Genomic DNA, 26,772 nt, shown 5'->3' on the forward strand with positions numbered 1-26,772 from the left:
TTTGGTCAAGCATTTAGCTTTTTTCAATTAGCTTTTTTCAAGGGCTTAAAGTGTGTGTGGATGGGCCCTGCAACAGGATAGCATTATGTGGGATGTGCGCAGTGTTGGCTGGGGAGGCGTTGCCTGGGCCACTGATGTCAGCTCCGCATCAGGAAGACACGGAAGGCCCCCGCCCATTAGGCCGAATCTCCCTCTGGGATTTCCCTTTGGAGCAGACAACAGACAAAACCCTCAGGGATGCCTTTGACCAAGTGAAAGTAATTGATGGTCAATGGGTTCAGCCAAATGTTGCACTCTCCTTCCCCCATTTTGTGATTAGGTTATACCAAGTGAAGCAAGACACTCAAACAAAAGAAGAAATGACCCAGTTATTGGTCCCAAAGAGCTGTTGGGAAATGTTAATCCAGGCAGATGGATCATCATAATCCGATAGCAAGACGTTTATGGCAGGACAAAACACTGAATCGTCTCATGGCTTGTTTGGCTGGGCATTTGTGGCGATGTTGATGGTGTGCAGCATGTTGCAAATGTCAGCTGTTGAACCCGCTGGCCACCCATTGCACCCCTTCCCTTAATCAAGGTACCCTTTGAAAAAATTGGTATGGACCTTATCAGGCCATTGGAATGGTCTGCCTGCTTTGTGTTGGTCCTGGTGGATTACGCATCGTGATACCCTGAAGTTGTGCCTCTTCGCAACATCTCACCATACAGTGTTGCGGACAAATACACAAATCCCCACAGGCACGCTCAACATCTACTGAATAGCCTTGACAGAAGAGTGAAAATTTAGCTTTGCTTGAAGGGTGTGAAGTTGTCACACATTGAAGCTGAAACTGGGCTGCTAATCAGTGCTAATAAGGTTAGGAAACCAATGCAAGTTATCAACAGTGAAAATGACAGACCATATTCTGTTAGAATATTGATTAATGGTTGATTGATTAATGGTCCTTTGAGAGGATGCATGTTGATTATGCTTCACTGTCAACAGAATTTCTGTTGAAAACATGGAGATGTTGAGCTAGCAATTCCACCTTGATTTTCTGTAGCACATACTGTATGTGACACCAAGTCACAGGCTTTCATGATGAGTACAGGATTGTCATGCATGGCATGACTGCAAAGGAAAGGTACCAGATGAGGAGCTTCATGCAGATAACCAAATAATATGGTATCCATTACCACTTTTGATCACCATTTGTTTGTACTACAAGTTTCCAAAGCACATCATTGCATGTAGAACTCGTACAGGGGCCAATACACTTGTTGGAGTCTTGATGTGATTTAGGCAGGAGGGTAGGAGAGGAGACTAGCCATCATGACTAATATTGTGGCAATGTACTACTGGGTAATGGTGACTGATAAAGATGCAAACCTGTTCACAGTCCTGCTGTGGCCAGAAGGAGATCTTAGGCAAAGGCTAGAAAGTACCAGATGGTACTATGTCTTTGGCACTAAACCATCCTACCAGCTGTGCCAATTTTTCCCTGACAAACATAACATAAGACAGCAGATACTCTTCAACTTTCAAGACACTTGAAAGAATGTTGAGAATTTTCAATATGGTTGACTGCTTAGAATTTGTGTCTAATGAGAAGAAAGCAATTTCACCGATTGAAAAATCTTCATCTTTTATGCTTAATAGGTGGCTTCAGAATCACAAAATGGAATCGCAACAGCAAAGCTGTCATCAGTTCCAGTGAAAAAGAGAGAGCCAAAGAAGTCAAGCATCTGGACTTGCGGCGTGACATTCTTCCTGTAGATAAGGCTCTTGGAATGTAATGATGCTTGTGCTTTCATTCATTTTATTTAGGATAACTGCAAAGTAAAAACATTAATTGGTCAACCATTCAACCATTATCCATCCTCAGGTCAATTTATGACTATCCTGTTTCAATTCATCTTACCATCAAAGGTGATTCTGCAGCAACTCTGTAAAGAAAAACTACACTAGAATGAGACATTCCAGAAAAAGAATCTGATAGATGGGGTGAATGGCTTACTGATCTGAGTCAACTATAAACTTTTAGTGTATGCCATTGTTTAAAACCTGAGGAATTTGGATCTGTATCGTCAGATGCTCATAAGAGTGGGTAAGGGGTTGTTTCTCTACCTCAAATAATTCTTCCAAAGAAGCATATTGCTACCTATAGTGCTAGCCAGACATAAAATAAACGTTATTGCATACTGGTAGTGTATATTGTCTGTAGAAGAGTGCAAGGCAAAGTAGCTGAACAAAAATGGCAGACCTACCAGCTGATCACTGCCCCACTCCCTGGCTGGTAGCTGTCATAGGATAGTAGAGAGCTGGCTGATAGGTGGGAATTGGCCACGACCAAATTAGGCAGAAAATGGGGGCAAAATAAATGAAATTATAACCCGCCCTTAGCTGAATGATTATCTAGAGCACTGCGAAAAGAATAGGAAGATAATGGGAGATTAGATGCTCTCATCTGGCCTACCTCGTCCAAATTAGCTTCATAGCACTGATGGCCTACTGCACAGTCACAGGATTATGAGATCAAGGTCAGGAAAAAAAAAATGGGGCCAAAGGGTTATCAAGATTCAGACCAAGATGTAAGAAGTCCTGGACTGGACTGTAGAGAGCAGACGTGATATAGAATGTACTGAAAGGTTGTTAAACCATAGCTGTCTTAGCTTCTTATGCTTTATAATGGAGACAATGAAAAATAGAATCGATGCTTTTTATATTATGGCTAATGAGAAAACTATCTTTTCTTCCTGGATAGTTTTTATGCCTTTTTGTTGGATTAGCACTTAAAGCAGTGATCCTTGATTTCTGAACTGTGAAACATACAGTTTCATTGTTTTCACAAAAATAAATATTTATCTTTTCTAAATAAAAAAAAAAGTCAAGGTTTGGCTGTATTGACGATCAGCTTCCAATAAAATGCATCATTTAATAACATTTAGCAGTCATTAAGTAGCTCACTCCGAGCTAACCGATTCGTCCAGCCAAACTCATAAAAGAAAAATATGCAAATTAGGTTGTTTTGCATCATTAGGTTAGTGACACCTGCAGGCTTTACAAAGAATTACATTAGCATGTTAGCCTCGAAACACTTGCATACATTTCAATACAAACTACCCACACGGTATACCCAGGCTGTATACAGTGCCTTTCATAAGTATTTACCCCCTCGAGCTTTTCCACATTCTGTAGTGTTACAACCCAGAATTGAAATGAACTTAATTGGGCTTATATTATATGTCATGAACGTATATAAAATAGTCCATAATATTGCTGTACGGGAATCTTTGTTCTACCCTCTTTACCCAGTCATTGACCTTTGGTGCAGAGCCTCCTCTAAGCAGAATCGAGGCTGTATAATATTCCTGTGCTCCTGTGCAGATGCCTCTTCTGCATCAGCCTCATTCCTCTGAGAATTGTGATGGACTGAGAAGATAATGTGAAAGAGCGGATGTAGGGGCGCAAGTGATTCCCTTCCATTGAGGACTCCTAATGTATTTCATATTCATATACTGCTGTAAAAACTTCATTTTCCAAAATAACTGTATATGTGTAGGCTGGGCCTACCTGCCATTTTGGTGAACATCTGTTAGGTAACTCAGTTTTTTATATATGAGAACATAAGAGTGTAAAAATAAACCCCAACACTGACTTCTCACTTGTGAACATCCTGAAGTGTTAATTGCTTTATCTTTCTCTACTGGTCCTGCCACTGTTTGTCTCCTCTACACCAGCAAAGCAGAGCATCAGCAAAGCAGGAAACTCAGAATAGAAAAATCGCTAGCTTAGCCCACAAAAAAATGCACAAGAACACCAATACTTGTCAAAAACAGCTAGGTTTGTTTGATAAGTAAGACATGCTGTACCTGCAGAATCAAAAAAAAGGTTTATCTAATGGGTCATGTTTGACATATTTCACCCATTCCTCATTTTTGACCAGGAGATGGCGAGCGAGTGTTTTCATTGTTATTTACATTTTAAGAGAAGATCCCTGTGATGCCAGCCTCCCTAAACAATTGGACTAAACAAATGAAATAAAACCACTAAGGGGCCTCTAATTCATTTGGTTGTTTGGAAGAGAGACATAATTGTCTTATTTTTTTTACTGAGGTGCATGGCTGATGCCTTCGTCTTCAGAAAAAGGGGTTTCTAGGGTACAAAGGGTACATTAGTACACTTATAGGTCCATTATCATTCACTAACCCTAGCTTTGTTAGATCTAAGTTAGTAGCAGTCAGTGCTCAGCACCAAACACATCCGTATAAGTAATATTTTTTATACTGGCACCTAATCAAGTCCAGTCTGTTATCTAATTTAGCTAATTAACTTCCTCAAAATACCATGAGAAAATCTCTATCTTCTTTAAATCAGTGCATTTGCTGCGATTGGTTCCCATGCGGCTTAACTGTGATCAGCAACAGAGACTATTTTTCCTCTGAGTTTTGGGATAGTCAGTCATAGGCCCAAATTAGAGCATATGCAATGTGAAAAAAGGAAAGGGCACAGACAAAAGTGCCACAGCAGAACATTTGCTCTCTTGAACACTAACTAAAGCTCTGTAAGTTTCTTTTTATAACTGGAGCAGTATTTGTATTTGGATCACCCCAAACTACCAACTTGATACAGCATGCCTTTGCTCATGTTATCTTAACATGTAAAAACACTAAAAGTGAACATGGTTTGGTAATTTGGGACACAGTGGTTTAGCTAAATTAGGACAATCTTAAAATACAATAAGTGGACAGAGGAAAGGTGAACGGATATGTGCTTTAGAAGGTGATAGAAACATTTTCCTTTAGATGTAGATAATCAACACCGTTAGGATTTCATAAATGTCGTGACCTGGGTAACTAGACAGCCAAAGACACTTCTATACAAGAAGAAAAGAGCTTTCAGAGCAAGGGACAAGGAGGACATGAGGTGGATACAGAGAGAACTGAAAGTAAAGAGAGCAAGAACTCCTATGAAGAAAATAAATTTTTAGATCAAGCTGAAGAATATACGAGGAGTGTTGAGTGATGTGAATCTGATTGCTGGGGTCAACAGCAGTGGCAAAACTAAGGGAAGATTGAATCAGTTTTTGAATCAGAGCTGAATCAGCTTTTCAATTCGTTTTACAGTGGTGCCGAAACCCAGTAGGAGGTACAAGACACAGCCTGCTTCCCTGCTCAGCAAGAAACTACGTTCTCGCCAGTCTCCACCACATACAATACCAAGCCTTTCGTTTCTTGTGCCAGGAACAGCAGGTGCACTTTGTAGACCTTGCTAAGTAGCACGACCGATGGGTCCAGATGCTACTGCAACCTGCACATGATGCTCAAAAAGATTGATGAGGAAAATCTTTGCATGTCAGTATAGAAAGTAACATACTACATGACTGATCACTTTTCAGACAAATAAAAGAATGCTGGCTGTCAGGGTTTACCTGGGAAAAAAAAAAAAAAAACAGAAGCAAGTGTGACAAGTCTCTAGACTGTGGCAAGATTCCAGATGCTTAGAAGAATTTACCAGTCAATTTCCTGTTGTCATGAAGACGTTTGTTTAGTTCACTGTTTTTAACTGCTTTTTATAGTGTGATTTTATTAAAAAGTACAGTATCTTTAACTTACAAACTTAATCACTGTTAGCTTTGTCGGTTTTTTTTCATGTTTTTGGTAAACCCTTTTTGTAGATACCAGAACTAGCATGTCTAGAGACAACGATCACAGATTTGTCTGCACCTAAGGCGAGAAATGTTCTCAAATTTATTAGAAATCTGATGGCATTTAAACGTTTGAGGCAACATGATTTGTTGCCTTTGTTTTAAAGAAGTACATATAAAGTTATAAGAAAAGGCATGGATGTCGTAACTCTCGTACTCTGTCGGAACCCTAATCTTAACCTTTAGATGTGTTTATTCTTGAGTCTTGCAACTAAATTGTTGTAAGTGTGTAAGTGTGAGCCCAGGTTGGGCCTGCCTGCACCACAAACTAGGAATGTAATGCCATGCCACCGCCTGTATCTGTATTAAGATTTAATCCGGCAGTAGGTGTGGCCTCTACTGCAAGGTTGATTTTTTTTTTCTTCAATTCTATTTAAATGTTACCCTGGATACACTGGAAAATCCCTTAGAGGTAGAAACAACAAACCATCATAGTGTGTGAATTCCTCTCATTGCTCAAGGTAATAACTGGTTTCATTGACAGAGGAACCGGTTTATAATCCTGCCCACACAGTTATTTTTTGTTTGTACCTGCCTGCAATATTTTCTAATGAATTCAATTGGTTATGTATATACACCAATGAGCCATAACATTAAAACCACGTATGTTATATTGTGTAAGTCCTACTTGTGCCACCAGAACATATCTGACCTGTCGAGACATGGACTCCACAAGACCTCTGAAGGTGTGCTGTGGTATCTGGCACCAAGACGTTAGCAGCAGATCCTTTAAGTCCTGTAAGTTGCGAGGTGGGGTCTGCATGGATCGGGCTCGTTTATCCAGCATATCCTACAGATGCTCGATCGGATTGAGATCTGGGGAATTCAGAGCCGGAGTCAACAACTTGACACTCTTTGTCATGTTCCTCAAAATATTCCTGAACATTTTTTGCAGTGTGGCAGGGCGAATTATCCTCCTGAAAGACACTACTGCTATTAGAGCATACCATTGTGATGAAGGGGTGTACTTGGGCTGCAACAATGTTTAGGTAGGTTGTATGTGTCAAAGTAACTTCCACTTGAACGCCAGGACCCAAGTTTTCCCAGTAGAACATTGCCCAGAGCATCACACTTCCTCCGCCAGCGTGCCTCATCATCAGCATTAATTTCAACAACAATTTCACCATTTGTCCTTCCTTGGACCAGTTTTGTTAGGTATTAACCACTGCATACCAGGAACACCCCACACGACCTGCTGTTTTGGAGATGCTCTGACCCAGTCGTCTAGCCATCACAATTTGGCCGTCATCAAAGTCACTCAAATGCTTACGCTTACCCATTATACCTGCTTCCAACACATCAACCTCGAGAACCGACTGTTCACTTGCTGCCTAATATATCCCACACCTTGGCAGGTGCCACTGTTGCAAGATAATCAATGTTATTCACTTCACCTGCCAGTGGTTGTAATGTTGCGGTTGATTGGTGTGTATATACACACACTAAGTCAGAGCAATTCACAAAGAAGTAGTTACATAAACATTTTATCAACACTTTACACAGACCTTCTGCAGGTCAATTATTCTGTTTGTAGAAGTCTATGGGGATGCCTAAGAGTACCATCAGTTTAAATCACTGTGCTAATTTAAGTGCTTTGTGAAGAGATAGATTTTTAGTCTTCAGTTGGTTGTCCATGGTTACCCCAGTGTTGAATGGGAGTGTATGAAGGAACAAACAAAGGAGATTTCTGTTGTTGCAGTAACAGTTGGTGAGATCTGAGAGTTTTCCAAGGAAATAACAAGATCCTGACATGGGGATGTACACTGGACAATGCACAGAGATTTCTGTGCAAAAACAAAAAAAAAAGTGTCTGAAGGAGGAAAGGAGAGGAAGAGTTGCGTGTCATCAGCATAGCAGTGGTATGAAAACCCATGTGAAGCCTTCTTTATATCTACAGCTGTTCGCCCATGTGTGTGTTAGGGTGTGTCTACAGTCACAGAGTTGGATTCTCACTATCAGACCTTAAATTACTGTTGAACTCAGCAAAACCTGGACATGTAAGAACATGTTGTGGAGGGGAAAAAAATTGTTTTCTTATGAACATTTTCCAGCCGTTGGACTGCTTGTCAGGTTTTGTCTCTACTTGCTATTGCATACTGATTAAAATGTGGCTTCAGTTTTACTTAACTACAGTGGTGCTTGAAAGTTCGTAAACCCTTTAGAATTTTCTATATATCTACATAAATATGACCTAAAACATCATCAGATTTTCACACAAGTCCTAAAAGTAGATAAAGAGAACCCAATTAAACAAAAATATTATACATGGTCATTTATTTATTGAGGAAAATTATTAAGTATATATATCTGTGTGTAGCAAAAGTATGTGAACTTCTAGGATTAGCAGTTAATCTGAACGTGAAATTAAATTCAGGTGTTTTCATTCAATGGGATGACAATCAGGTGTAAATGAGTGCCCTGTTTTATTTAAAGAACAATGAGAGTCCTATCAGAGTCTTATCTTCACAACACATGTTTGTGGAAGTGTATCAAGGCACAAACAAATGAGATGTCTGTTGTTGACGCGCATCAGGCTGGAAAAGGTCACAAAACCATCTCTAAAGAGTTTGGACTCCACCAATCTACAGTCAGACAGATTGTGTACAGATGGAAGAAATTCAAGACCATTGTTACCCTCCTCAGGAGTGGAGACCAACAAAGATCACTCCAAGAGCAAGACGTGTAATAGTCCATGAAGTCACAAAGGAACCCAGGGTAACTTCTAAGCAACTAAAAGCCTCTCTCACATTGGCTAATGTTGATGTTCATGAGTCCACCATCAGGAGAACTCTGAAAAACAATGGTGTGCATGGCAGGGTTGCAAGGAGAAAGCCACCGCTCTCCAAAAAGAACATTGCTGCCCGTCTGCAGTTTGTTAAAGAACGTGGACAAGCCAGAAGACTAATGGAAAAAAATTTTGTGGATGGATGAGACCAAAATAGAATTTTTTGTTTAAATGAGAAGTGTTTGTTTGGAAAATGGAAAACACGGTATTCCAGCATAAGAACCTTTATACTATCTGTGAAACATGATAGTGGTAGTATCATGGTTTGGGCCTGTTTTGCTGCATCTGGGCCAGGATGACTTGCCATCACTGATGGAAAAATGAATTCTGAATTATACCAGTGAATTCTAAAGGAAAATGTCAGGACATCTGTCTGTGAACTGAATCTCAAGAGAAAGTGGGTCATGTAGCAAGTCGATGACCCTAAACACACAAGTCGTTCTACCAAAGAATGGTTAAAGAAGAATAAAGGTAATATTTTGGAACGGCCAAGTCCAAGTTCTGACCTTAATCCAATAGAAATGTTGTGGAAGAACCTGAAGCGAGCAGTTCATGTGAGGAAACCCACCAACATCCCAGAGTTGAAGCTATTCTGTACTGAGGAACGGGATAAAATTCCTCCAAGCCGATGTGCAGGACTGATCAACAGTTACCGCAAACATTTAGTTGCTTTCAGTATCTGGTGTGACTGCATAATGGGGTCAAACCAGATTCTGAAAGCAAAGGTTCACAGATGTAAAATATTGGATCATTATCCTCAAAAAGTAAATGATCAAATATAATATTTTTTGTCTCATTTGCTTATTTGGGTTCTCTTTATCCAATTTTAGGACTTTTGTGCACATCTGATGATGTTTTAGGTCATAATTATGCAGAAATATAGACATATCTAAAGGGTTCACAAACTTTCAAGCACCACAGTAAGCTAGAAAAATATTTAGTGTGCTAACTAGCTGCTTTGCTAACTAGCTTCATGGCCAATTCACCAGGTGACTGAGAATAAAGTAACATATATTGTGGATGCATGAGTTGGCTATATAAAACCCAGTGTAGCAAAATCTTTTTTTTTTTTTTTAACTTAAGTATTTTATTTTTAAGAGCTTGCAGATTAATTCATTATATTTTTCTGTTTTTAAATGAAAAAACATCTGATCACTGTATCTAATTTTCGCCCCTGATTAATCTTCAGCCATGTTGTCTCCACCCCTCTGACCTCCAAGGTGTCAGAGAACAGCTTCAGATGGAATACAGCCTTCATTTTGTAAGCATTTCTCTCTCTCTCTCTCAAAATGGCTACTGCTGCTCTAGAAATGCAGAGTTGTGAGATTAGTGGAGTTATGAGCGCCATCTGGTGGTGAACGACTGTAAACACACAGGTCTAGCAAACTTGAAATAATATGGAATTGATGGGGTTAGCATGCAAAAAAAAAAAAATAATAAAAATAAAAAATTCCAATGCTGTTATATAATGAGCACTATTTCTTTTTCTTCCTATATTGTTTCTACGTCTTTTTGTTGAATTAACACTTGACTTTTTTCTTTTTTTTAATGTAGCCTACTTTTATTGACTTTAAACAAATTGTGCAACACCTTATATAAAACTGTTGCTTATATATATAGTTGAGCTAGATATTTTCCACCAACATGTTTGTGTATTTTATAGTGAATGTTATTGATTCTGGTTGAAATTTGAACCATGGTCCATACGGTTTCATTATTTTCACAAAAATAAAATTTTCTCGTTTCCAAATAAAAATTAACCGTTTGATTTTTATTTTTTAATAACATTTTAGCAGTCTCTAAAATAAAAATAAAAAAGTATATCATTTCAGATTAAATCAATCACTAAAAAACACTGGGTTATTTTTAGCACAATGGCTGGGTAAATATAAGACAGAACACATTTGGGCTAAACTAACCCATCAACCCAGTTGGGTTGTTAAAATTTTTTATTTCATAAATGGGTTTCATAAATTTCATAACCCATTTTATTTCATAAATGGGTTAATATTTTCAGGATTATTTTTTACCCTTGGAAAATGTCAAATATACCACATTATAAAAAATGTCAACATGGAATCTTCTTTATTTATACACAAGAAGGTGTTCAGAAATGTATTGCTAGAACTGCTAAAGTGGTGTTTATATATAGACTTTGAAATAAATTACTCAAATCATATCATGTATTTAAGACGAAAACGTCAGATTTTGATCAAATGAGTCGTTTAAAACATCACAAAAAAAACCAAAAAAAAAAAACCTGAGTAACCAACATACGATCCAGTGAGCGTTACAAACAAGTAAGCTAAAGCTAATGAAGACAGCCCTGCATTTAATGTCCTGTAAACTGGACTGTTATCGCACATGTTTGCTTTATCTAGTGTACAGTAATGGTTTTATGGATAAATATACTGATACAGACCTAGTTTGTGCAAATAAATCAATCAGTCTGTCCGTGTGAAAACTCCTACCTCCACCTGAGGCGAATTCAAAGGTGCTGAGTTGATTTGACCCAAGCAGCAGAGCTGAGGTCCAAGGGGAGCGTTGAGTCAACTGTCAGTGAAAATGACCCAGCCGTTAACCAAGCGTTTGGGTTACACAAAACTACCCAAAAAGTACCCAAGACTGAGAAAATAACCCAAATAAATGACCCAAAAGGCTCAACTCAGTGTTTGGGTAGGAAAAATAACCCAGCATTTTAATAACCCAGTGTATAAAAGGCTCAGGATACAGGATATGGTGCCTTTCATAAGTATTCACCCCTTTGATCTTTTCCACATTTTGTAACATTTCAACCTGGAACTGAAATTAACTTTACTGGGATTATATCAGGAACACACACACACACACACACAGGGATTTAATGATGTTCTACAGAATGTTCCAATTTGGGATATTTTTGGGATATCTTCACCTATACTGTTCTAGAACATCTTTGTTTTGTTAGCTCCTTATGCTATTAGCATAGGTACAGTTGTATGCAAAAGTTTGTGCACCCTGTAACGCTGCGAGTCACCTGCACAAGCTTTTAGAACAGGCCCAGCACCGGTTGCTACGCGACACCTTGGTGCAGTAATCAGTCTAAACGCGCTGCACCTGGACACGCCTCTTTATAAGCTCTCTGAACGCCTCATTCTGTGTGCAGATAGAGAGATGTGTCAGGCAATAGAGCAGTGTCATGGTGCTCTGAGCGGTAGTTTAATGGACGGTAGACTTGGAGGGAAACCATTCTGGGAAAGAAAAGGAGAAAGTTTATTATGGAGGGGAAAAAAAAAAACCTAAAGAGGAGGCTAGAAAGAACAATCTGACTCAGAGATAAATATTTGGCTCTCTTAGGAACGTTTAGGAACAAATTGTTCCTTTATCATTTGGTGCTATCTTTATGTTTAGCCAAAAGTAGGCCAGACTGCAATTAATAACTTTTTTTAATCTATATCTTGATTTGTATCACATATTCTTATAAAATGCCTTGTATAAGCAGTCACCCACCTATATGGTCTGCAAAAACATTTTACAAACAAAAAACACAAGGTGTTAGAGCATGCATCTTCACCCCTGTTACTGCTAAACCCTTAAATCATTTATTTTAGAAAGTGACGTAGTTCCAACATAATTTTTATTTGAAAGTTTGATTTAAAAGTTACGTGAAAGTTTATTGCTCTATGTTGCCCCCTAGTGGGATAACAGAGACTAGCGTTTTGTCCCTGAATCTTTCAATTCAGTTACGGTTCCCAAGAATATTTTTAATTTGGATTATGCATTCTAAAATGTAGTAATAATAATAATAATAATAATAATAATAATAAAAATAATAATTTCAGGACTAATTTGAATATTTCAGGCCAGTTCCAGCCTTTGAGCTGTATGTTTTAACACCCCTGATCCAGGCCTAAATGGACTCATTAGGAATTGTTAGGCAGGTCAAGATTTGTTATCAGGAATAACTGGGTCCACCTGCTTTCGTTTTTCAGCTCCAAAATATACGACCGTTCACTCCGCCATCTTGAGCCCCCCTGTTATTATTTATTTATCTTTCTTTTCATGTTACACATCACATGGACTCGATTGTACTCAGAAAAAAATGCCCAAAATGCCCGAGTCCGTATCAAGTTTGAGTACAAATTTACCCAAGAGCATGACAGATCCGAGTTCATTCATAATTGGACTCGAGTCCGAATCCGGGATTGAGTAATCCAACTCTAGGAATAACAATTCCAGAGCGTAATGAATTCTCTGGCTCTACCAACCTTGTAGAAACAGGATATAGATTTAGATCCTTAATGAACTGAACCGTCTAAACAAATAATCGTAATTTAATCTAAATCAATGTATACATGTTTAGAGAAAACAGTGCTCCTGGTTAGTCCAAGATCAGTACATTGTTGAAATGGGTGCTTTGATTTCTTTATTTCTACATCAGTCATATTTGGCTAGTGTTTATTGGTTTAGGGTTGTTGTGTGTGTGTGTGTGTGTTTTTTTTTTGTTTGTTTTTGTTTGTTTTTGTTTTTTTCCCATTTTTTTAAATTAGCATTAGCAGCTGGAGGTGCTTCTGAGACCTTGCCAAATGTTACCATATTCTCCAAAGTGTCAAAATGTATTATGAGGGACAAATTAAAGTATTATAATTGATTTTTTTTATTAATGTACAATTATTAGAATTATTATTTTAAAAAATCAAGTTTTATAATAATTAATTGAAGATGGAAAGAAAAAGCACTGGAATATAATAGAGTAACTAAGAGTGCCAGAGTTATAGAGAACTGACACACCTCTTCAAAGGTGCAAGTGTGTATCCACAAACAAAGACCTAATTATTACTCAAAACAAGCACAACACGGAGACTTATTTGCATTATAAGAATGTTCAAATGTTTGAGTCAACCTCTACGAGCAGGGGTGAATTTAGGGTGGTAAGGGTCCATTGTTTGGGCCCTATGATATGAATCTACAACTGCTCCAACCAGAGTGCTATAACACAAACCACTGGCTAGGGCACTGTAAAACCATGGAACATGTGGCATGTTTGTATAATCTAAACACCAGTGTTTAAGACATAAATGCCACACAATAAACTGCTGAGTTCTAATTGTACATGCCAATGCTAGAACCGCCCACACAATATGCTGCCTTCAAGTCCTGTCATAGATATTGTAATTAGAAGGTGATGCACATGAACGCCACCACAATGTCATAATTATCACTCAGGAACTCAAATTTCTGTTCTGACTTTCCAAGTTGGGGTATGTCAATAACTTAAAAATAAAAACTCATGGCCCTGAAATTTGTGCACCAATATACAATTCTGTCTGTTTTATTAAGGATTGTGACAGTAAATAGTTTCAGTGTAACATTAAACTTGTGTGAATCAGGGGGAAGGAATCACTTGCACCTCCGGAGCACCTCCTGCATCCTCTCTTGCACGTTCTCCATCTTCTCGGCCCACTCCTCACTCAGGCCCTCCTCATCATCACCAATGATGGCGGCGTAACCAATCAGAGCGATGAGGCCTATGCAGAACAGGTAGGTGAGGCGTGTGCACAGGTTCTCCATCACCCTACGATCTCCTTGTGAGTGAGTCATGTAGACCTCGAGGATGGGCCGGCTGAAGAGCTTGGGCTTGCCCATTACGCCATCATAGAGTGTGTGCAGGTTTTGGTCGCCCATGTCGTTGGCATAGCTTTCCTCGAAATCATCGCGCTTGCGCTTCTTGTGCTTGGGCCGTGCCTCCACCACCTCCATGAACTTACGGAACTGGTTGCGTAGGTTCTGCTCTACGCTGTTGTACTGCCCGTCCAATGTCTCCTTCTTGATCTGGAGCAGCGCACTGCGGTTCTGTTCTGTAAGCTTATCCAAGGCTCGGTTCACGCTGCCAAACTCGCGTCGGAGGGTTTGAATCTCCTCATCATCCACGTGGTGGAGCACGACGCGGATCAGTGAGCCTGCCACACCAAAGATGGGGTTCACCACAGCAGCTGCTGATGAGATGGTGGCTACACACTCCAACACCTTCACCAGGCCTCGCTTCAGCTTGTCTCGGTCCTCTGAGATCTTGACGTCAGCCATGGCCTAAAACAGAAATGTTGGCCTGATGGGGAGAAGAAGATATACTTTAACCATATTATAAAGACATCTACGTTCACTCAGAGCACTTTGATTCTAATTTAGTTAGATCCTGATTCTAGTATTTATGTAAGTCAATGGCCAACCTCAATAGTTGTATTTGCAAAGTGAATTTAAATAATGCATTATATGGTGATGTGGCACTTTGATTCTCAAGTTCTTTTACCAAGAGACTAATTGGAGGAATTCAGACTCAAACTGAGGTACAACAAATGCAACAGCTGAAGCAAAAGAAGTGATGCAAAAGAATGGTTCTAAAACGGCTGAAACGGAAAAGGGCTCTCAGTGCAAGTTTGGAGGAAGTAAAACCACAAGATGGTTTTGAGCAGCTGAGTGAAATGTTAACTAGCTCTGTCTAGGAGACTGATGCTTCACACGAGTGCAGACAGATCTAAGGTAGACCTAAGGTATATAAGTGTGATAATGAGCTTAAAAAAATTAACATGGGTAGCTGCTTTAACTTTAAAGGTCATGGTTTAGAAACATTAGCTTTTTGGTTTCTGACTCATTTCCTTTTACTACACTACTTTGTGATACTTTGGAAATTTTAACCTTGGAGTGATTTTTGAAAATAACATTTGATTTTATTTGATTAGGATTACATTTTGGATTATTCGTCATTAAATTAACATTTTTATCTCAACCTTCTTCACTGGGACTCTTCTTTTGGTAAGGCTATTTATTTTTGACTCCTCAGTCAGTCCTCGCACACGTTTCATTTTAGAAAATGTTAGTACTTATTATGAGCTAATGAGGTAAATAATAAGCAATTAATTCATATAATTAAGCAGTAAGCTAAGGTGTCTGGTAATTCTAACTCCTTAAATCCCCGTTTGATAGGCATAGTACATTCAAGACTGTGGAAATTCTCGATGGTGGGCTATAGGGATTCATACTCTAGTGTGTGGGACAGGCTTTTACTTTAGACTAGATTAGATTTTTCGAAGGAAAAACAATAGGTTACTGGGAGCAAGTTGTAACTGTTTCCTGAAGTGTAAACAAAGGAGAGTTTAATTTTATATTCACATATGATCGAGTTTTCATGCGACAGTGAATCAGAGGCTTTAAACCTTTTTGTCTATTAATCCTTAACTGCAACCGATTAACAATTAGATGGGCTTTTATTACACCCTGCTTTATCATGAGCCAGACATTTATAAAAAAAATAAAGTTTTATTTATACATATTCTTGCGGTTGCATAATATAGAGACTGCGTCTAGCAATGGAACACGGCATGTTGTCAGGCTAAGCTGGTTAGGTTAAACGGCAAACAACCCAAATGACGACACAACCTTATCAAACAACATGACCAGTACACAATTACTGTACACGAGGCATACTGACTACAACAGTGAACAGAAAAAAAAAAAAAAAAAAGAAAATGGGTCCAAGGGCCTAAGGATCTTACCTGCGTTAATGTCTGCTGGTTTTCTCTTCTTATGGCCTGGGTGAGGGTGGGACTCGTATCAGAGCGGTGCTCATTGGGTTAGAGAGGAGGACGAGGGAAAAAAGTATCGGTATGAGGGCTGATACTGTTATTTTTCACAGACATGATGCAGATCTTGCAGAAGAAACAAAAGACACAACTTGGCAACAAAAGACCTTCCTATGTCCCTGGATACGACTGATAACAAGATTTATTAATTAGCCCTTTAATTACATCTGAAGTCATTTCTAACATTATATTTGAATTCATCTGAAATGGTTTTATTCTTAAGTTCTGGGTTAGTTTGTGTGTTTATGATGCAGTTCCAGGCTTTCATGCATGGTTTTTCTGAGTATTAATGATATGACCGATCAGAGTCATCACGCTCTTTAAAAAAAGAAAAAGAAGAACAGGAAATAAACAGGAAAGACACTGAAATAGCATTGCTAAATTGCAGCTTTTTTTTAGATTTGGGCATAGATAAAGCCTGTCCCCTCCCCTCTGCTTAGTCAAATCTGACTGCACTTTATCATCTAGAATTTACTATGTTGAACTAAGGCCCCTTTTTAAGGTTGTAAGATTTAATTAGTGCTAGAAATAATGAAATGTACTATAAAAATGACTCTAGTGTCTCTGTGTGCTCACAGTCCAGTGGTTGTGTTTTGAAGATTATAAGGCTTGAAATTTCATGTTCATTTTATTCACTTACAACTTCTTTGCTTACGACTTTACATTTTCAGAGCAGATTATATTGAATTTGTTTAACATAACAATCTCTGATCTTTTACATTTGCATCTTTTGCCTGGGGTCTTGGGCTACAGGCCGGGTTAACCCATGCATTCTGTTATGTGTCCTGTTATGCCTTGTACTGTGATGTAAAACTACATTAAATAATAATAATAAAAAAAGTAGACTAGCTGTAACACATTTGTATTTAATCCTCATTACTTATACAAGGGCACACTGAAAAGCCAAGGTTAAAGTTTCTGTCTGTTTTCATTGCTTCAAGCTTCATTGCTGGACTAAACTCACAATTGTAAATGGTTAATAATCAAATGGTTGTAAATGGTGTGTCATTTTAAACTGCTTTTATTAAAGCAGACAAGATAACGCGTGCTGCTTCGGCATGTTGCAGTGCCGTGTTCTGCTGATCAGCGTAGCTTTTAAAACTAGCATGAAGGTGGAAATAGCAATTTAGTGCACACAAACCAAAATCTTACCTGATGCTGCTACTTTCCATGAGCACCAAGCCACTATAAATATGTACAAAATACACTAGACCATGCATGGTGTATACGAACAAAAGTGCTCTGGAATGTTCTTTTTGATAAACTATTTGAACAGATCAATCATTAACATTAAACCATCATCAGTCTACTTCTTAATTTCAATAAAATCTTTTCTTTTTTTTAAATTCAGCTTTCTGTTTCACTGCTGCGAGCCAGTAATTGATTAGTGCATCCTTTTAGCAGAGTTTTCAATGTCAGATCTGATCGAGTAACCTCCACTAACCTTAATATGAAAGTCCAAATAACATTTCACATTAAATCTGTAGTTAGTCTTAACTGACCTTTTTGATATTTCATGAATGTTCCAAAAATCCATAAAAGGCAAACATGTTTGAATACAGTGAATAACTGAGTCTCTTTATTCCCAAAAAAGCAGCCAGAATATATTGTCGTTATAAACTAACTAGCTTCTATGAGGGTTAATGTCAAAATACCACCAAGCAGCATGGCGCATAGAGTGGTGTTCATTCAGTTAATTTGGGAAATAAAGTGAAATTGACACAATTTTTAATACTATCTTCAAATGTATTAGTCAATCTGCCAAAATTCTGCCTCTTTAGTTTTGTACTGAAGCGCTGAGGCAAGTAAGGGGAGTTTAACTATTAATCTAGTCCAAGTAGCCAACCAACTGTGAGGTGAGAAAACAGTGATAAATCTTGAATGTATGGCAAACAGCATTAGAGAATTCAAAATATTAATCTGAAATATAAAATATACCCAATTAATAATTTTAGATTGGGCAGTGTAATCATGCATAATTGTTTTTTTTAAAACATAGTTTAAAAAGAAGTAATAAATTTTACTTGTTACTTGTAATTATACTAGCAACCATATTGACTTAATAATGTACTCGTTTAATTTAAGAATTGGTGATGTAGTGAAGATATGATGAAGTGCTGTGGCGGTATAATGAAGGGGGAGAAACAGAGCGCCCTCTGGTGGTTGTTAGTAAAATTCACGCCTCTTCTGGAGCAGCACTGCACTGAAACACAGCACCAGGAAGTCGACTGAAAAAAGGTGATTTAAGGATCTAAACAGCTTTTATTTATTTAGAAACAGGAGTTTGAGGATATTATGGGGATCGTTAGTCGTTTGGAAGCATAAGACGCGCGATATTTTCCAGGAAATAACGCGATGTTGCTTCCGCGTTATTGTAAACATCAGCACAAACAGTTCTCTGTAAAATGGAGTCGTAAAAGTAGTATTTTAAACGAAGATAAACGTCGGCAACATGTTATATAGTACATTTACAGCAACAGAATTACTGGATTTTCCTATACTACTTGGATCATTTCTTTGGCTGAAGGGTCCGTTTTTCACGTTTTTTTTTTCTTTTTCTTTTTTTTTTTTCAGGCCCAGGAAAAGTTTCAATGTGTGTGTGTGTGTGTGTGTGTGTGTGTGTTTTTATTTTATTTTATTTTATTTTTTTAATGGAACTTCTTGGAAATGGGTTTACAATGTGAAAACAACCGAAGATGATAAATATTGCGTAAATTATAGTGGAAAACGGCCTATGTAGGTGTAAGAAGATGCAGCAGAGCTGTAGCCTAGCCCCGCCTGTTTATAAATTACATAACTCATTTTTACTGCGCTGGTAAAACCTGCATTATTTATTTAGATATTTTTTTTATCTAATCTGAATACCATTAATACATTTTACTTACGAAATTAAGTCATTTCGTTCATTTAAAAACATCAAGAACGAAACCGAAACTGGACGGGAGTTCTGGGAATTGACGTCCATACAGACGCCACCTAGTGGCTATGTAAGGTATTGGCGCTATAATAGTTCGTTAATAGTACAAGCGCCACCTGGTGACCACATTTATCACACAATTATTTTCGCAATTACAGACGCCACCTAGTGGCCACATATGGTATTTCCCCATACACTATGGGGGCGGGGGAGACTTGCACTATTAATATCATAATTGAAAATGTTTGTGGATATAAAACTATTTATATTTAAGCTATTAAATAGTAGCAGACATATTTAATATCTATTAATAAAATAAATAATATAGGGTGTCCCAAAAGTCTCCATACATACAGTAGGGGACTATGTATGCCAGCACCAGGTTGGTTTTGTGCCTTTGTCAATGGATGTTTGTCGGTTGGTCTGATAACACTTCCAAACTGTGTGTGATGTGCTTGCCATGTTTCATGTTAAAGTTCATCTCAAACTTGTGACAGCTTCCTGATCCAGCGATGAGAATGATTTCAATACCTTCTTCTGTCAAAGGCATTGTTAAAGGCTGTATCTGGAAAAGAAGAAAGAAAGAAAAAGAAATATATATATATAAAAATGTGTGTGTGTGTGTGTGTATATGTATATGTCTATGTATGTATATGTATAAACTAAGTATGAAAATATGTGGAAGACATTTTGTGTTAAGTTTTGTAATCAAGTGTTAATTTTCCCTGTGTATAGAGACTTTTGGGACACCCTGTAATATCATTGTCTGTTTTGTAGAGCTTCAGGATGTCGCTGATGATAAGCAGGGCCGAGGGGGTGACGGTATACACTGTACAATCCAACCCCAAAAGTAAATGGCCGCTCATCTGCCAGATCCTGGGCACCATGTGCTACAGCCCCGTGTGCTCGGTGTCTCTGAGACTGAAGCAGCAGATTGGCTGCACTTTCACAACGCTGGCGGTTTGTTACGCACTCAAACTCACACGTGAAATGCTGCCTCGTTTTCTTGCTTGACAAATCGTTTGATCAATCAGAACTTAACGTGGTGTGATAAATGGACATCACCGAGTTGATTACAAATCACAATATGTCCACATGATATCATTTCATGCATTTTCTTCATGGTCCCATCTAAGGAAATAGCCCATTGTCTGATATTTTAGGACTAGAATTAAGATGGCATCTCAAACTGTGATTTATAATAAATTAAACTATTTTCTCAGAAGAGTCTGGGCCTTTGCAATGACCACCTGCTCTCTTCCCACAGACTATACAGATCATGGTTGGAATAATTAATCTGGGCTTTGGGTTTTTGAATATAGCCACTTACGGTATCGGTGATCTTGGTCCTGTTCCCTTTTGGTTAGGAGGCATGGTAAGAGTAGAAATATTTCATGAAAATGTCATTGTTTTATTCAGATTAATGTAAGCCTATTTCACATAAGATGCATTATTGTGGTGCGATAAATGAAATTTTTATTTCAGTTTCTTGGAGTTGGAATCATGTGTATCCTAGCTGAAAAGTTTCCGAGCCCATGTCTGGTGAGTTTCCTCCTTTTTCTTTGAAAGCATGCTGTTACTGTATGGCAGCTCAGTGAGTCAGATCATTCGACTCACCAATTCAAGTCGACTCTCAAACGGCTCATTGCCATTTTATGTTAAAACTGGTTTAATTGAATGTGCGCCGTACGTAAGGAATTGACTCCGGACTATTAGAGAATCCAGCATGTAATGAAATCACGTCCTTACACAGATGCGTCTTCTCGTTTTGTGTATACAGGTTGTCCTGACCGTGGTGATGAACATAGTGAGCGGTGCATTAGCTATAACTGCCATCGTGCTTTATTCAGTCAGTTTGGCACAAATACGGTACATTTACGGGTGTGAACTTCCTAAACGTGAGCCGGAATATCAGTATTACTGGACAACTGCATCTCCTTCGAAAAAAGCTCAGTTGGATGAGATATTTGAGATAAAACTGGAGAACTACAGACGTTGTGAGCAAAACAAGCGCCTTATACAGGTAATCACTTTTGCTAATTTCAGGAAAAAAAATTTTTTTTTTGATTTATAAAGTACAATTTCTGAAACAATGATGTTGTATTTGTACGATGTGATTTGTTAGTCATTAGATTAATTTGGGGGGGAGGGGGGGTGAAAGGTTAAAAAGGAAACCCACTTTTAGACCACAGTTCGATGTATAAGTATTCACCCCCTTGGACTTTCCCACATTTTGTAATGTTACGACATGAAAAATTCTCTTTAGGTGTAAGCAATATGACCCTCGCTAAGCTCAAATTCGATTACTGTTGAATCTCTTTGTGTAATTTAGATGTCGAGTGAGGAGGTTGTTTCTATGCCAACAACCCACATACATTAATCTTGCCAATTTAACCTCCAAGACCAAGAACAACGCTTCAGCTCGGATAAATTCCCACCAATGCAAAATTATGATGAAAGTTGGATTGACATAAAAGTCTTGTGAATTCTGTTAGATCAGATTTGTATTCGATCTCAGTACTAAATATACAAGTTGGATTGAATACTACATTAATATTAATATACTGCATAATATATCATTTATATGAATCGACTTCTACACCCAGACCATCTGCGGAGGCCTGGACATCATGATGATTGTGCTCGCTGTTCTTCAGCTCTGCGTCACCATCAGCTGGTGTGTCCTGAACACAAAAGCGCTGTGCAAGAAGAACACAGACCGACAGGTATAACTGTCTTTTTAAAGAAGTACAATAAATGAGCTGATATAAGGAGTTTAAAGCTGATCTGTGTTCAAATTTTTCAGGACATGGAGGATCCAGAACTTTTCAAACCCCTCATGGAGCAAGAAACTCCCAATCCAGTGTGTTAGAAACACTAAAGCCACTATAGTTAGACTAGCTCCTATCCAGCACTTTCCTCTCTGTCACGTTTTTGTTTTTTAAAGTATCTACATGGTTATTAAAATCAGTGTTAATTTGCATGACATTTGCTTTCTACAGTTACACAGATTTGTTTTTGTAAGCACAATTTCAGATATGAATCATTATTAAAGCTTGTTCACCTGTTATATCAACCACCATTGTGCATATGCTTGGTAAAATCGAAATAAATGTAAAGAAGTCAATAAAAATGGGCATTTTGTTAATAAAAATTGTTTCAATGACACTAACAACGTGAAATCAGTGCTAATGATTGATAATTGATTGAATTCTAATGAGCATTTTGGGTAATAATGGCACATATACTTGTACTGCTATAATATCAAAAGAGATTATCATTTCTAACGAGTAACTGGAACATATGAATTATCATTATTATAAAGAGGTAACGAAAAACAAACCTCAGCAAACTTAAGGATTACGAATGCCCTTAAAATCAAGTCTTTAACAAGTACACTATCTTTGTTGATTGTATTTGAGAAGCCAAAGCAGAAGATTAGTTCCTGGGATTTAGATATTAATACTTACATACAGCTGATAGTCTGTTTCAGTTAGACTGGATAATAAAACTCTCTTTTTGAACAGCTAAGTATGTCATCGTTTTTCTATTGACTTTATGCCACTTTAATAAAATTAAGGACAACAGTGGTGTAATAATGTGCGCACACACACTGAGCATAAGTATATTTCATATTTTTTAAAAGAAATGTTAATGATTGAACAGCATACATTTTTAGTGACTGAAATAAACAATAATCCACAGTAACTACTATGTAAATAGTAAATAACATTTTGTATTAATGAACGAAATCTACTGTGTTTACAGTCGTCCACCACCAGAGGGCGCTCAGAGAACGCCACTGATCTCACAACTCTGCATTTCTAGAACAGTAGTAGCCATTTTGAGAGAGAAATGCTCAGAAAATGAAGGCTGTATTCCAGTAGGTGTACTCCAGCAGAGGCTGTTCCCTGAACACACAGAAGACGTTCAATCACATCTCACTTCTATTTCAAAACAGAAAATAATGAGTGAAGCTGTAAGCACAAGGAATACAATTCCTAATACGTTTAAAAAAAAAACCACTGATTTGCTACGTTTGCGTTTTATGTAGCGTTTATTTAGTGCTCCATCCATCCTTGATATTTCACGGCTGATTGGCCCTCAAGCTAGTGAAATGTGGACTGAAGAATAAAATGCCTTTTTTTTTTGCTATTAGAAGTAATATGATGCTACATAAAATGGAAAAATGGAAAAGACTAACATGATGAGGCATGTGTTGAAATAAGTCTACGTGGAGTCTATTATATTGCCGATACAGTATTACATATTGCTGAACAAATATTCCTAATAGGAATTATCACATTAATCATTGATTTAATGTAACAATATGGTTTCTACCGTCATCATCTGACAGTTTTTAGAATAGCACTTGATCCAGCCCAACTCACAAAAGAGAAGTGAGTGAATATAGAAGAATGGAATTTAAATACAAAGCGTGCTATAATTAACTACAGCATTTTTCATCATACCCACAAAAAAAGGTGTTTCTGTACAGCTGCTAATTTCAAGTGGTCTGATACTGAGAATCAACAAGCAATTTGGAGACAAAGGCAGATAACAACAGAATTTTCTCTTAATACCATAGGCATGTCTGTATTTTTTTGTTTTTTTTTTAATGCCATTGTTCGTGTTGGGTTTGCTCTTACTCTGTGCTTTACTTGGATTACTTTCTGAGTGAATCACTGGGTCTCTTAAAACCCAGCTCACATTTGGGGCGTGGCAATACACCGGTCTGACCTGATATGAAAACCTGAAATTTGTTTGGTTGTTTACATTAAAGGTTACTGATGTAGACGATGTCCTCACGTTTTGAGGTGCCGTGCCCCTCCTCCTTCATGTAAAACCTTTTAAAATAGGGTCAACAATTTTTAGTATAAATGATTAATATACCAAGAAAACTATTATCTTGGCTTAGGTTTATAGCATTTTTGTAAATTAATTGCTTAATTTTATGCTATATGCTTATTATTCTATAGTTTCCTTGTAAAACTGGTGTTTGGGGTGCTATATAAACAAATTTCCTCTTTTCTCTGTCTACATCAGGTCCTTGTTTAAAGACCTGGTCGCCCTGCTCATGCTCCACTGGAGCCAGTCGTCCGATAAGAACCATCCTTTTTTTGGACACTAAAATGAAATTATTTCCAAAGAGACCGAATTAAGCAGTAGACAGGGTAACATTTCGAGGATAAATGGCAGCACAATGTATTCCTGAATCCCGACCGAAAATGTTTCCACGCCACGTGATGTTTTTCTGCGTTCCTGAGATCACCTGATGGGGCCGGACTCAATGCAGGGCTGTCTGACCAAATCATGTTTCTGGAATAGTAATTCTGTTCTGGTTTTTAAAAAATCTCTTGAGCTATTCATCTGGGTAACATTTTGAGGCCAGAGTCACACACAGTATAGATGTTTCTCCAGTGCTCCTGTGCCCATTGTGTAATGGGTCAAGTTCAAGTTAAGTCTTCAACAAAAATATCATAAAAGTCACCGAAGCAGGAATCAAAATCTCTGAAGCTCCAAGTTTGAGACTGGAAAATCTCCCAAATCTGACCTCTCCAAAATTTGTCATTTTCTGATTTCTTGGGCTTTACAGACTTTATTTATTGGCCATATGGTCACATACACTGGCTCTATGAGCCAAATAAAAATAATGCAACTAAATCTTGACAAATTTTGTCAAGCTTCCTTAAATCCTACTTCAACTGTAATATATTGGTAGTTGAGAAGATTTAATGAAGTACGTTGACTATAAAGCTTGATTGTGGTGTAAAATTGGCCAAGATTGAGACCTGCCCAGTTTGAGACGTATATTCTTTGAAATATTAAGTATTTTGTTGATCTTGTTACTGTATAATGGAATGCCTCATTCATCATTATTCTGAAACTGAAACTTTGTAGGAGTGCTGAAGTTTTGATTCCTCCAAGAGGCCTGTGTTTATAAAGATTTTATCTCTTTGGCCTCCAAGAGGGATCCTCTTAAGTACAAGAGGAAATGGTTAGCGAAACTCATCAGGGCATGTTAGAAAATAATACTGGATGGTGGAATATGCAGAATTTAAAATAATCTAATAAAGAAATACTAGGAAAGATTCAGAAAATAGTTCTAGATTTGCTCATTTCTTCAGTAGCTCATTTCAAGATGATGTTCCGGTCCTGAACTCTGCATGCTTCAGTTAAAATTGCACTTGGGAGTAATTGCCTTCTTAAGAAGAGGAAATCGAAATAGAGCATCAGCAATATTGGTGGTTAGATGGGACTTTAAAAAAAAAATTTTTTAAAAAAGGCAGAAAACTCACCAGAAGTGTATTCCCTTTTTTCAGTGGTCAGTATAAATGAATCAGATGCAGTTAACCAACAACTACACTTTGTCATCTTACATTGTAATAACCTCAGTGATCAGACCACATGACTTCACCTCTTCACTTGGACTTGGAGAACACGCAGCCTTATTTCCGTTTTACTCCATCCACTTGACAGACGGCAGCTTAATAAAGTTGAGGAATGTGAGAAAGGACATTAGACACTGGATGCTTATTAACTTCCTTTTGCTTAATTCTGACTAGACAGAAGTACTTGTTCTAGGACCACATGCAGCTAGAAATAAGCTTTCTGATTCCGTAGTAGCTCTGGATGGCTTTCAGTTTCATCATGTGCAGCAGTAAAAGACCTTATTAACTACAGTCTTTCCTTTGAAGCTCATGTAGATAATATTATCAGGATAGCCTTCTTTCATCTCAGAACTACTGCTAAGGTAAGAAATATAATGTCTCTACACAATGCAGGAAAAACTAGTTCATGCTTTTCTTACCTCTAGGTTGGATTATTATTATTAATATTAATTTTTATTAACAACCGTCGTGTTCTCTGGTTCCAAAGAGGGAAAAGGACCATCCAAAGGGGCAGTGGTGGCTTGGTGGTTAAGATGTTGGGTTATTGCTTGGAAGGTTGGGGGTTCAAGCCCCAGCACTGCCAAGTTGCCACCCTTGAGCAAGGCCCTTAACCCTCCCTGCTCCAGGGGGCGCTGGATCATGGCTGACCCTGCACTCTGACCCCAGCTTCCTAACAACCTGGGATACGCAAAGAAAAGAATTTCACTGTGCTGTACTGTATACATGATCAATAAAGACTCATTATCATTATCCAAGCTGTTATCAGCGTCAGGTCCAAAAGCCAGCGTCTGTCATGGTATGGGGGTGTATCAGTGCCCATGGCATGGACTTTCTATGGTAATGTATTTATAAACATGTTTTTTTGCATGCATGGTGCAGTGGAATGGAGCCTTATATAGAAACCCAACAGTCCACTGTTCCTGTGCATAATTACAGAGTAAGAAGGGTGTTTCACCCAGTGCACAACCACATCTATTTCTCCACTGAAGTGTGTTTTGTAACTCTTCTACTGCTTTTACACTAAACAGTCCATGATCTGCGGAACGAAAAAAAAAAAGAAGAGAAAATATCCTTACCTGTAACCGAGATTGTTTAAAGCGACACCCGCTATGTAATCCTCTGCTGAATTATATATGTTTCAAATTAATTAAGTGATTTAAATAAAAACAACCAAACTCAATTGTGTGTGTATATATATTGTATTGTGTATATTTCTCTGCATTTACAATATGAAGTTTAAATCATGAAAAGGTATGACAGGCTTGAAAATGCCAAACCTAATAAAGTGATACTGTGAGATAAAATCAGCTATGGCTGTAAGCAAAGACATTGTTGGACAGTTGTGGGGGGGGGAAAAACAACAACTTCAGTG

General features: G+C 37.9%; 2 protein-coding genes across 3 annotated transcripts; one reads left to right on the plus strand and one right to left on the minus strand.

The window, feature by feature from the left end:
• Positions 1–12,660: 12,660 nt before the first annotated feature.
• LOC128599934 (protein rapunzel-like) lies at positions 12,661–16,174 on the minus strand. The gene is made up of 2 exons (XM_053612005.1): positions 16,005–16,174; positions 12,661–14,560 (listed from the first exon to the last, which is right to left on the minus strand). Exon 2 carries the CDS (start codon positions 14,536–14,538, stop codon positions 13,855–13,857), a length of 684 nt encoding a protein of 227 aa, XP_053467980.1. The 5' UTR covers positions 14,539–14,560; positions 16,005–16,174; the 3' UTR covers positions 12,661–13,854.
• Positions 14,974–22,145, plus strand: tmem176l.1 (transmembrane protein 176l.1). 2 transcript variants are annotated; one of them, XM_053612001.1, is made up of 7 exons: positions 14,974–15,264; positions 19,786–19,968; positions 20,276–20,383; positions 20,494–20,550; positions 20,789–21,031; positions 21,615–21,734; positions 21,815–22,145. In XM_053612001.1, the coding sequence occupies exons 2-7, from the start codon at positions 19,795–19,797 to the stop codon at positions 21,878–21,880; spliced, it is 768 nt and encodes a 255-aa protein (XP_053467976.1). In that variant the 5' UTR covers positions 14,974–15,264; positions 19,786–19,794; the 3' UTR covers positions 21,881–22,145. The 2 variants fall into 2 exon arrangements, with proteins under 2 accessions (XP_053467976.1, XP_053467974.1); XM_053611999.1 differs by lacking the exon at positions 14,974–15,264 and adding an exon at positions 18,230–18,329.
• The last annotated feature ends 4,627 nt before the right edge of the window (positions 22,146–26,772 follow it).

This window comes from Ictalurus furcatus, chromosome 23 (assembly GCF_023375685.1).
Source record: "Ictalurus furcatus strain D&B chromosome 23, Billie_1.0, whole genome shotgun sequence".
Classification (NCBI taxonomy): Eukaryota; Metazoa; Chordata; class Actinopteri; order Siluriformes; family Ictaluridae; genus Ictalurus; species Ictalurus furcatus.

Bases quoted from the DNA above. Each gene is read 5' to 3' on its own strand.
- LOC128599934 (XM_053612005.1), bottom strand. From the start codon at position 14,538: ATGGCTGACGTCAAGATCTCAGAGGACCGAGACAAGCTGAAGCGAGGC.
- tmem176l.1 (XM_053612001.1), top strand. From the start codon at position 19,795: ATGTCGCTGATGATAAGCAGGGCCGAGGGGGTGACGGTATACACTGTA. The intron at 19,969-20,275 runs GTTTGTTACGCA...CTCTTCCCACAG, and splicing joins GCACTTTCACAACGCTGGCG to ACTATACAGATCATGGTTGG. The intron at 21,032-21,614 runs GTAATCACTTTT...TTCTACACCCAG, and splicing joins AAAACAAGCGCCTTATACAG to ACCATCTGCGGAGGCCTGGA.